Source organism: Erithacus rubecula (genome assembly GCF_903797595.1).
Source record: "Erithacus rubecula genome assembly, chromosome: 4".
Lineage (NCBI taxonomy): Eukaryota > Metazoa > Chordata > Aves > Passeriformes > Muscicapidae > Erithacus > Erithacus rubecula.
In genome coordinates this window covers 16,442,259-16,454,334 of record NC_136686.1, presented here as the reverse complement: position 1 = coordinate 16,454,334, position 12,076 = coordinate 16,442,259, and the positions used below count along the sequence as shown (strand labels likewise).

At 39.0% G+C, this 12,076-nt stretch overlaps 1 protein-coding gene across 6 annotated transcripts in view; it reads right to left on the bottom strand.

Annotated features, from left to right (window-relative positions):
- MYBPC1 (myosin binding protein C1) overlaps positions 1-12,076 on the bottom strand; it is a 151,657-nt gene that overhangs the window by 81,868 nt on the left and 57,713 nt on the right. For 3 of the 6 annotated variants that reach the window (XM_079303314.1, XM_079303315.1, XM_079303316.1), the window contains 3 exons: positions 11,656-11,792; positions 10,567-10,753; positions 8,090-8,318 (listed from right to left, as the gene is read on the bottom strand). In XM_079303314.1, coding sequence (XP_079159440.1) covers positions 8,176-8,318; positions 10,567-10,753; positions 11,656-11,792 — 467 coding nt within the window. In that variant the 3' untranslated portion in view covers positions 8,090-8,175. Of the gene's footprint in view, positions 1-3,383; positions 4,936-6,821; positions 6,862-8,089; positions 8,319-10,566; positions 10,754-11,655; positions 11,793-12,076 lie in introns of those variants that run through there. The other 3 variants (XR_013773940.1, XM_079303317.1, XM_079303318.1) reach the window with 3 other exon arrangements.

Here is a 12,076-nt window from a genome sequence, read left to right as displayed (position 1 = left end):
GCCGCAGCCCCGCAGCGGGCAGGGCTCCTTGGCCCCGCCTGGCCGTGTGGGGCGGGGGTGCCGGGGCAGCCCTCGGTGTGGGGGTGCGGCCGGCAGGGCCCGTCCCGCCGCTCCCAGGCCGCGGGCGCTCGGGGCCGGCGCTGTCCCCGCGGGGAGCGCCCCTCCCATCCCCGCACGGGTGAGTGAGCGCCGCGCTCAGCGCCGATTTCCCTCCTTCGGCTTATTTCCCACAAGTTTTACCGTGCCCCAGCGGCCGTGTGCGCAGCAGGTGGCCAGAAGGATTTTTGCTGGAGCGAAGCATAAAGGCAGCGTTTGAGCAGCAGGTGAGCTCCCTGCGGCAGCAGGAGAGGGCAGCCGTGGCTGCCGGAGGTGACCCCACCCGGAGGAGAGCCATTGCCTGGGGAGTTCGGTCGCAACATGTCACGGAGCACCTGCACACGCTGTTACGAGGACTCGCTTCACCTCCTTGACGAGCTTAGAGAGGGTCCTTCAAAACAAACGTGCCTTTTCAGAAATTGGGGCACATCAAGTTACTTGAATTCGTCATGTGCAGGATTCATGTGTCCCTGAATCTCCAGGAAGGTGTGTGGTTTCTGAGTGAGGCCAAGGAAAAGCTGTGTAACTGAAGTAGAAAGTGAAAAATACAGCCTGCAATGGCATCTTCTTAGTATCAGATTTATTTTTTTTTTTTTTTTTTTAAGTTACTCCACTGTGAGCCAGAGTGTGTAGCTTTCTGTTCAGACACTACAATTTCCTGGACAGAGACGCTTCCTGCTAGTCAAAGTAATCTGATCCACTGATAAACTTGTGTTTGAGTAGGTTTCTCTACTGCAAGAGTCATGAATGCTTGACACATGTTAAATGGTGGTTTCCAAATCCCACGATGTGCTATGTACATTCCAAGTGCTACATCATTCATCAGCTGATTAAATTTACAGATCACTAAAACCGGTGTGATGCAGCAATTGTCATTAGAGGCCAAAGCAGATGGGATAGGAACTTCTAGCAGAAGAGAAGGTCACACATAACATAATAAAGAAAGGTTCAGTTATGGCCAACTAGAGAATGGCAAAGGGAAATGTGACAGATTCACAAGTCAGATCCCCAGTCCACTGGAATCACTACATTTGGAAGAAGGTAAAACTCTGTTTCATTTAATATCCTGTGCATCACTGTAATCGATGAGCATAATAGAAGTGGTATTTATGGAGAGATTGGTCAAACTCTTTGGATACCTGGAGGAAAGGAAAAAAAACTAGGGAAAGAAGTGGAGGAGAAAGTAATTGACATAAAAAGCAAGGGCCACAGTAGAAGAGATTGCCTACTGAGTTTATCACTGAGCTTGGGGAGGGATTTGTTTTAATTTCAAAAGAATTCAGCAGCAAAGCATAAAATAAGAAAACACAGAATTTTAAGTCCAGCATGTTTAGTCTTCCAGTTCTTCCTCAGTGTTCAGGATACAGTTGTGCTTCCAAAGCAGCAGCTTTACTTGTCAGTCAGGAAAGCAGGACATGAAAATCAAGTGACAGTAAGTACACTGTGCTTAAAATAGAATGCCTTTTGCTCCAGAATCTCAAAAGGCAACAAAAGACTTTCATAAAGTAAGGGTCCCTTCACAATGCTCTGTAAAAGGTACCAATATTATCCTTTTTTTTTTTTCCCCTGAAAGGAAGTTCAGGAAGCTTGAAATATATCTTATATAAGGAATACTTTTTAAAATTTCTGATTCTCCATAAAGGCCTTATTAACAAAATTTCTGATTCTCCATAAAGGCCTTATTAACAGTATATTCCAATTTAAATAATCTTTTATAGATTACTTGTCTCTTTGTTTATCCTCTCCTTTATACTTGTGGGATTGTTTTCAGTAAGGGAGAAGTGCTGGCAGCAGCTGTGCTCTTTCAATGCTACTGAGTAACTGCAGTGCCCGTATCAAGCTCCACATACACCAATTTGAGAATGGAGCTGTATTTCTACATTTATATGCCAGATAACCTTCCATTAACAAAGAAAGCAAGCCAAGAGAAAACCAAACATTTTCTTCTGTCTTCCTTAAAAATAAATTAAAAATTTTTAAATTAATTTTGATTCATCTTTGTGTGTCTATCTATGTATGTTTACATGTGTTTGCTGTTCTCTGTTACTCCTAGGTCTTTTCCAGGTTCATTAATTACCTGGAAGTCCCTGTGGCTTTAGAGAAATTTCTTTGGAGCATTGTGTCACATCTTCTACAGCATGATATTCTGCTGCTTCTATTCCCTCAAGTAACTGCAGATTTCATTAACATTTTGCTACCTCTGTGAGTTTGGTCACTATTGCATCCATCAGATATAATCCCTGGAGAATCCTACAGAGCAAATTGTAATAAAACTTTACCTTCTATCATTCTCTAGATATGGTTCTGCTGCCTGTTTTAAATCGCTAGAAACCCCTGTCCTGTCCCACGCCATCCAGCCATTTCTCTCAAAGTTGGTGATCTCTAATGCAGAGTGGTGGCTGCTCGGTGTAGTGTGAATTCAGAGCACATTAAAGCCCCCTCCTGTCAGCCCCACCCGCGGCTTCCTGCTGGCGTGCTGCATCCCAGCCCGAGGGATGGGCGATGGCAAGTGCTGGGAAACGCGAGGGGGGAATTGAGGGCACTCGCTACTGCTCACAGGGAAAAGGAGATTAGCTCAGCCTGTAGTTTAACAGCGCTGGCACCTGGGAGAAATTAGAGTAGCTAATTCCATCCACAGAGAGCCCGCAGAAACTGAGGTTATGCTGGCTTCCAGCTTATTATGTGTGGGGTATTAAGCCTGAGGAGGCAGATAAACATAACCTTGAAGCTGTAAACGGTATTCAGGCAAAGTGCAGATTGCTGTCTACCTCGTTTTTGGGCTTACTGACAAGCACAAATTCACAATAACCATAGCTTATGGTGCTGATTATAACAGACAGGTACTACTTTAATGAGGGCCATGTGCTTAAATGCTTAAACCTCTGTGGCATTTAATCAAACTGACCTTCTCCTGCAGCTCTCTGTGCTTCAGAATAGATGGAGGGAATCTCAATTCACTGGTGAGATACAGAATAAATAGAAATTATTAATCATGTATGAAATCATCTTCCTAGTAAATGTATTGCTTTCTTTCACATGCTAAGTGTGAATGAATGTGTAGGATAGGATTGATTTTGGCAGAAGCAGGGTGAAATGCAGGTGGGGTGTGGGGGGGTATCCATAATCAGTGGGAATGTAGGATTGCTTCCCTGCACAAATAGCAATACAGAAGAAATCACAAAGATAAAAAGAAGGGAGAAAAAAAAAGAAACAATCAATCTATGTATCTATCAATCAATTTATCTATCTATCTATCTAGCTATCTAGCTATCTATCTATTTCTCAGAGTAAGATTCATAGAACAACATGAGAAAATGCACTCAGATCCCCAAAGCAAAATAAGTGGGAGCACAACTGTAAAAGCACCACTTCAGCTGTTGCAGTTCAGAGTAACACATTATTTTATTATTGCATAATTACTGACTGCTGAATGTTTGAAAATGCACTGGCATCAAATAAACATCTTGTGATGTACTACTGGTCTAAGTAGGCCTTTATCTTTATAAACCCTAATTGGAGATCAGTCATTAGCCAGTGAGCACATAACCTGCCCTGTTTGTACAGCCAGAGTGAGAGCTGGTAAATAAATGATGGGGCAATAGGGAACTGACAGGCTGGCGAAAATATGTGTGACCTTGTGTCTCACATGCTTCAGGGTTTGCTGGAGACTGAGGGAAAATCACCCCCTCTCCTAAAGAACTTAATGGAGGAGGTTAATGATGCTGGAGTTGGAGAAGAAATGTAGCCATTCTGCCTTATCTCAGGCACTTTGGCCATGCCCAGTGAACTCAACAGTGCTGAGTCCCTTTTCTGATGTGATAGCTACAGGAGCTCCATGAATTCCTGGGAAAAGGGAGCGGATCCAGAATGGTGAAAGCAATCATGGTTGGCATTTATCATGCTTAAAATATAGAAAATGTGGAGATAAAAAGTTGCGTGTATCCGCAGCATTTATTTCCACTCACATTCGGTGTCATGTATCTTAAGGTGTAAACCCACTGGGTTAGGTGACTGTTTTCCACTCTGCATGGTGGGCACAAGTTCCTGCTTTATTGTAAGTGGAAATAAAACAAGAAATGGGTAAAATGAGACAGGGGAAAAAAGTAAACAAGAACTTAATAGATCTTAAACACTTCATGTTTATTGTACATTAAATAAAACTATTTCAATTAAGTTGAGAGATCGATGATTCAGATTTAGGAAATCAAAACTTCTATAGGAAGATATGTCCAGCTTAAATGATCATTAATTACATATGCATTAGTTACATTATAGTAAAACCATATTCTGTTAAACAATTCTCAGATGAATAAGATACATTTTCAGAGGTATGTATTCCAAGGATCTTATTGCACATCTACTGGCTAACGCATGTACTCCCAGTCTGAGAAAGATATGCTTTGTACCACTGGGTACAGACTGACTGCCTCCTTATGCTTGTTACACAGCTTTCCCTCTTTCCTCATTAAAAAACAGAACACGATATCAAACAGAAAATAAAGCTGAACATTACAAAACTTGTGTTGTCTTCAGTTCATTTCAACCTCAAAGCAATCCATGCGTATTCTTTCTTTTCAGTAAGAGCAGGTAGGGAAAAAACAAAAGGACAATTATGGGGGCAAAAAAAAAGTCATTAAATCCCCCACCACACATGTTTTTCTGTCGTTGCAAGAACTAAAATGATGTTATTCTGCTACCAGCTTCCAGTGCAGTGGGAGGAAGCGCTGTGGACGGACTCTCACTTCCCTTCAGTTTTGTCTGCCTGCACTTCACGCATATACGAGTCAATGATATGCGGAGGCACTCCATCCATTAATAGCTTGAAGAACGAAAGCCCACCTGCAAACAAGGAAAACAGGTAATCTTCAGGCTGAAGGTCCCTGGAGCAGCAGCTTTGCACTTTTATTCTCTGGCATAAGTGACAAGTTTTACTCAGTCCCTATTGCATACTTTGAGATGTGGTAAAATTCAGCCCTGCTCAAAAGTCCAGTGTGACATCAAACCATTCTTAAATTGCTACTATACAGAGCTTACCTGTCCTCTTGTGCAGGGTGAATTTCATTTCTAGGGTATCATATATTCAGTAAGTTATCTCACCACATGCAATAGTTTATGAAGAGCTTCACTTCAAATAACTCTCCTGCTTTCCATCGCACTGGGTGGGGTATGGTCAGAGATGGAAGTCAGTGCAGGGAGAACAATGTAGAAAACACTGATCAGGAGAAGTTGTGGTAAACATGCAGAGATATTCAGTTTATTCTAGTTTCATGTCTTAAAATGGTTTTTAGGTATTTAGCAAAATATTTACCATGTTGCTTGAAAATAACAAGTGGGATGATATACATGAGAGAATCATATTTAAAAAGCCAGGATTTCAGATACAGTCTCCAGAGAGACAGATGATGAAAGCTGAAATTTACATCTGCTGGGGAAGTCTGAGGAATCATTTTGGATTTGATTTTAAATTCACTTCAAAATTCCACTTTTTGTTGGGGTTGTTCAGCCTGGGGAAGGGAAAGCTCCAGAGAGAGCTCAGAGCACCTTCCTGTACCTATAGGGAACTTACAAGAGAGCTGGAGAGGGACTTTTTACAAGGGTCTGTTGTGATAGGAGTGGTGCCTTCAAACTGGAAAAGAGTGGGTATAGATTAGATACAAAGAAGACATTCTTTACTGTGAGGGTGGTGAGGCCCTGGCACACATTGTCCATAGAGGTTGTAGATGCCCCCTGCCACTGAAATAAAAGCCATGGGAATTAAACACGAGTATTCTTGTTAGTTTCATTGAAATGAAATGATATTTGGAAGAAACAGTAGGAAAAATATAAATATTTTGCTAAAAATTTTAAAATCTGCCCTTTCTCCAGACAAAGGGTGTAAATTGCTTTAAGAAAGCTATATACCATTCCTGTTCCTTTTACAAATCTGCATGAATATTGTGTTGTGCAAGTTGCAAACCACCCACTGATAGCTGCACTTACCTTCTGAGCTTTTTCTGGAACACACCAAAAGCTTTAAATCAAAAGTACATTGCCAGGGTGAAGATAACACTCTCTGAGTGCTTCAGCTAAATGTGATTGAGCTGATACTTACATACAACATTTATGCTGAGTACAGATTTTTAAGAACTTACCACCTTTATTAACACAAGGATTATTCAATTCAAGTGCTATTAGTTACTAGTGATTATGAGACTGTGCTGTCTCATTTAACGTCATCATTGTGGCAGAACTTTGCTCCCAACCTTAGGTAGATGCACAATACAGACAAAAAAAAAAAAAAAACCACAATAGCATGCTTTTTGGCATTCTTTCAGCTCATGGAGTGCAAGTTGTGCTCCGAATCATTCATTTTTAAAAGAAGTTAAAGCTGGAATAAATATTTTGTTTATGTAGAGGCATATTCCTATAAAAAATAACTTGCTGTAAATACATAATGCTCTTTTTTATTACTTGCATTTTATTCTTGCTAATTAATCATGCTAAGTCATGCACTGTTAAATTCCATTGAAACATGCACCACTAGAAGATATGGGATGTACTACTAAGAATTACCATAACAAGCCATTACTAAACCCTGAATTTATATGCCTTAAAACCACCATGCTGCTAACTTATAAATACATTTTCATTAAGTGACATAATGAAAATCATGCCATACTAGGCAGACATTGTATGACGTATAAACAGACATAAGCTTCATATGCAAGAACCATATGAAAGCTTACCTTAGATGACAATATACATTCAAAAATCCTTACTGTGTAACTAAGGGAGAGAGAGAAAGAGAAGTAACAATTTAATTGCAAACACAAAAGTGGAGAGAAAATGTTGAGTGAAATTATTATTATTACAATTATGTCAAGATGATAATTTAATCCTTAGTCATGTAAAATATGTGGGAATAGAAGCACATGAAGAGTAAAAGGTAGGGATCCAGTTCCACTTCAAAATTATCATTAATATGTAAAAACTAGATTAATAGGTACAAGTAACTATAAAAACATCTAATTAGTCTAAAGTACAGATTGGAACCAAATTATATTCACGATAAAAGTTTCCAAATGTAGCTTCAAAGAAGCTAACACATATATACATATATATATATATATATAGTATTTTCCACCAGGGGAAAAAAAAGGCACACACATAACACTGAAGCATATATATATATATGTTGAAACTCTGTAAGGCAAAATAATCAAGTACAGACTAATTACATAGCTGTGCACTAAAGTATGTACTTGGTCATATATCCACATTTACATTACTAAAGCATGCTATTTACTCTGTAGTAGTCCTTACATTTTATTAAACATTTAGACTCTATAAAACATCCAGATATATATGCTTATCTATGTTTATAAAAGCACTAAACTTCATACCTGTTGTAGCCTTATAAGAAAAATACCTGATCTAATGTGTTTTAGGACTGAAACTCTTTATGTCTGGATGCATAATATAGTGCAGACCAGTTTCTGGGCATCACTGTCATTTTAAAACTGCACTGTTAATATTCTGAATCTGGGTAAGATTCCAAGGAAGGACACATTTCTATATAAAGTAAAATTTTCTGAACCCCAATGAACTTGAATGTAAAATAAGCCCTAGAAGAAATGAAGTAAAATTTTTCTGCTTGTAAGTAATTGAATCAAGATTTCATCCTTAAAATCGGTAGGTTAAGTTCAGGCATGGATTATCATTCTGAGCACTGATTTGTAACCAAAGAGTATTATGTTACAAAGAGCGCCATTTAAGTGCAGCAAATGACTTTATGATGCTTCTGGTCTTTCAATAATTCTACAAACTAACTGGGAGCTATTTTTGGTTTTAAATGCATATTTCTTTCTCCTGGAAAAATCTAAGTGTTGTGGCCAACCATATTCACAGTCACTAAATAAATTCTTTATAGATACATGTACTTTTATGAAACATGTCTAAAAACCTCCATAATTCTGATATTGAATATCCATATGATTGGATTTGTCTTGATTAATTTGGCCTTCTTTGCTCATGTGACATAGACAATGTATGCCATGAGACTCTGTCTAGTTTAATCTAAAAAAGCAAAGAAATACACACTTAGCATGCAGAAAATGCATTTGCATGTGGAAAGAGAGGGTGGGAATGAAATGGAATGTCCAGAGGAGTACGCGCATTATAAACCTGATTATCCCCCGCCAGGTTGAGTGGTTCTCCTGGGTTAATTACTCCATGATAGATCACTGCAGAATTAGAATATTTATAGCGGTATTTATTCGCATTTGACATTTTTCCCAGTTGATCTTAACACCTTTCAAAAATAAAATTTCTTATACAGCAACTTTGCTATCACCAAGCTATTATTAGAGTGATCACCAACCTTTATAGCACTTCTAAGGGAAAGGTTCTCCAAAGCTGTTTATTCCATGATAAAAGAAGCACAGCACCTTGTCTATTCTTTTCATCAACCTCAGTGAAACAGATAAGGAGTCAGTTCTTTAGTGCTTGCAATGGGAGACTTAGAACCAAATTTAGGGATCTACTTCAACACACTCAAAAGATCTATACGGTATTTTTTGTAATGAGACTCTGCATATATTGTTATCTTTCAAGATAGATGAGAAAGAGTCATCTATTACATGACTTTTAACACAAACAAATTTACAGAAAAAAAGCCACTATATGTGCAATTGCAATGAGTAGGTCATGTAACTTCCACCTTTAAATTCACTCAGCAAACTTAAAACCAAAGAACAAAAGACTGTGTGCCTGAAATAACATCAGTACATAAAAAAACTCTTATGAGGGCAGAATAAGATTTTATTACTTTAATTTTTCTTATAAGTATCACTAAAATGTTTTCAAGAAAAGAGCATTGCATTTAGCAACAACTAGGAGGGTTAATTTTATGCCTAAAATAGTGTAAGGAAGTGGATAAAAATGTAGAAAAGGGTACCATATTGATAGAAAACCTAGCCAGAGTATTCCTAACTAGTCAGTTGTTCCAATATTATGCACACTCTGAAATCCTAGGCCATTCAGATACTTTTGGGGCTGAGCATTTATATAGGCACAATAATTTAAGTTCTCCAGTATGTCAGAGATGGTTAGCTAAAAGTAATTCCAGCCAGCATAAGCAAACATACTCTTGCATGGCATAGAGCTCTCTAGCACAACTTTACTAATAAGTCAAGCCTACTATCTGTAGTAATAGCACCATAGCTTGTATGTTCACCAGATAGGCAGCAGATCCTTGAGCCTGTTATTCAGGCAACATTCAACTCTATCTCATCATCTTACAAATCCAGACCTTGATAGTCACTTGCTGGAATAAAGCTGAACCAATTTAAAGCCGTACATGTGAAAACAAGCACACACACACACACTGCAGTTCATTTCCAGCGAGTCAGAAATCCTCATCAGCATGGTGAGCAGTCATCTGGGGAGCCCTCCTAAATGAGCAAACAGGCTGGGAAACTTAAGAGGATGATAAATCAACATGTAAGTCAATGGAAGAGAGAAATAAGATGTAATGATGTCTTTGTACTCTGGCTGTTTAAGAGTAATTTGCTATATTTGCCTAGAGCAAACCCTGAGCCTATCCTGGTTTGCTAAGCTTCAGCTGCTGTGTTTACTTAGCAACATAACTTGGCTTTTTAGTCTAAAAAAATGGACAAAGCAACCTTCTCAGGTGTTGAGGTCTTCTGTTATGCTGTGAAATAGAAAGTTTGCTTGTGATTAAAGAAAGCAGTCTTACTTCCAGGATGAAGATATCACCTTTAAAAGACAGTATCTTAAAAATAAAAACTAAGAAATATATTATGCATATTTTCATTACATTATTTAAGTGTTCAATTTAACACAGACCAAACATTTATTGGCATATCTGAGCTGTGGGACAAGATACATCAGAAAATACAGAAAATGGAAATCAAAATGCAGAATAAACACAATGCAATCTATAATTTTTTAATGTGGTTTTTGTTATAGATTAGCATGATGGAAGTAATGTAATTAAGGCCATATTGATGTCACCTAAATTCCCTCTGAATTCCTTATTTAGACACTTCCTTTCAGCTAGTTTAAGCAGTTTTCCTTACTTATAACCTCAGAATAATTTTTTGAGAAACAATTTATTCCACAGTTGAAACTAAGCCTTTGGTGGGCTTTAGTCCAGCTAAATATGACCCTATCTTTTCCTAGGAAGTAATTTTCTGAAAAATATGGTCCTGGGATTATTCATTACTCATCCTATCCAAGTCTTGTTGCTATTCATGGTATCCCAGTTAATTCTAAACTGCCTGGAATTCATAAAAATTATCCATTAATGGAAACAAAACAAAAGAAAGCAACCGATATTACTTTGTCCCAACAGAGCTATTGATTTAATCCAGGAAAGTCAAACTCACTTTTGCATTTGCCTTGCATCCTTTCAGCTCTGCAGACAGTGCTGAGGCAAAGAGGGTGTTTGCAATGTTTTGAAGCCCTTACCTCTTACTTCCAGTTTGCAGTCCACCTCTGCCTCTCCCAGTTCATTGACTGCTCGGCAGGTGTAAGTGCCTCCATCGTAGGGGCTGGGTTTGCGGATCTCCAGGGTACAGACACCCTGGTTGCTGAACATTCGGTACCTTGGGTCGTTCATTATGACCAATTTGTTTTTCATCCAGGTTATTTTGGGCTGTGGTAAAAAAACAACAACAACAACAAACAAACACAAACAAAAACAAAAAAGAAAGCCCAAATGCACAAACCTGTAAACTGAAATATTTTATCCCCTACTTTGTGGTGTTCAGTTAAAGCTGAGTAATCTGGATATGATAAAAAATAGAGGAAGTAGTGATAGAAAGGAAACTGTACATCTCAAAGATAAGATTTGACTGCATCATATATCTGGTTTATAGCACTTTTTTTTTAGTGCAGCTCTTATCACCTAATTAAAGTCAGAAGTACAAGCTTCTTTTCCATACAAGGACTGTGTAATGGTAGCAAATATCTGATCATTGCTTTTGGCATCTAATTGCTCTAAGTCAGTAGTAAAAACATAGTTTTCTGCAGTAATTTGCACAGTCAGAAACTGTGAAGGTGAAGGGTGAACAGCACTCAAAATGATTTCTCATTTTGCTATGCCAATTCAGTTTCTCACACCAGCGAAAAGGATATCAAAAAGAAACAATTCAAGAGAAACCACAAGACACATCATGCAGTGGGTCTGAGAAACTACAGGGCACCCAGAGCATTCCTTAATGTGCTTACTTAGAGATAATTAGCTCTTTATAGAATAATTATGGCTTTATTTTAGTGACAACTTTTTCTGATATATTAACTGCACAGCTGTCAGCGAGAATCCCAGCAAAGCCCAACCTTTTCCTGAGGTTCTGGCCCTTTACTGAGCTATCTGTGCATTAACTAGTGTGGCTCCTGTAGCATAGGTAAGCAGCTCCTGTATTTTTGCATTCTTTAGATCCCATGCCTGTGTGTTTGCCTTCAGCCCGGCTCACGTGTTCAGTGGTGAAAGTGGTGTTTAATTTTTATTGTCATTTAATATACATTTAATTTTTATTAACTGTCTCTGTGCTGTACCTTGGGGTTGCCCCGCACGCTGCAGTTGAGGGTGGCATTGTAACCAGCCACGGCAAACGTGTTCACCAGGGGCTGAGTGAACAGCGGCCGCTCACTGAAGTCAAAGTCATCGTACACTGGGTATTTGTAGACTTTACCTGTGAAGGGAAAATTAAACATTTATAGAGGGAGGGTTGGCAGGGAGCTGAACACCCAAGCACATTAAATGTCTGCAGAGTCAGTTGTGATCTGCACTGCTTTAGGTATCAGTGTGACTGCAGTAACTGCACTTGCAGGGGCTGGAGGGGGGTCTGCACAGTGACTGCAGCCCTTGGTCATGCTATGGTCTGAGAGCTTCTCTTTGCTTCCTGAGCAGGTGGTACACAAAGCAATACATGTTTATTCTGTGTCTGTGCCTGCATGCTGCAGAGCAGGATGGATC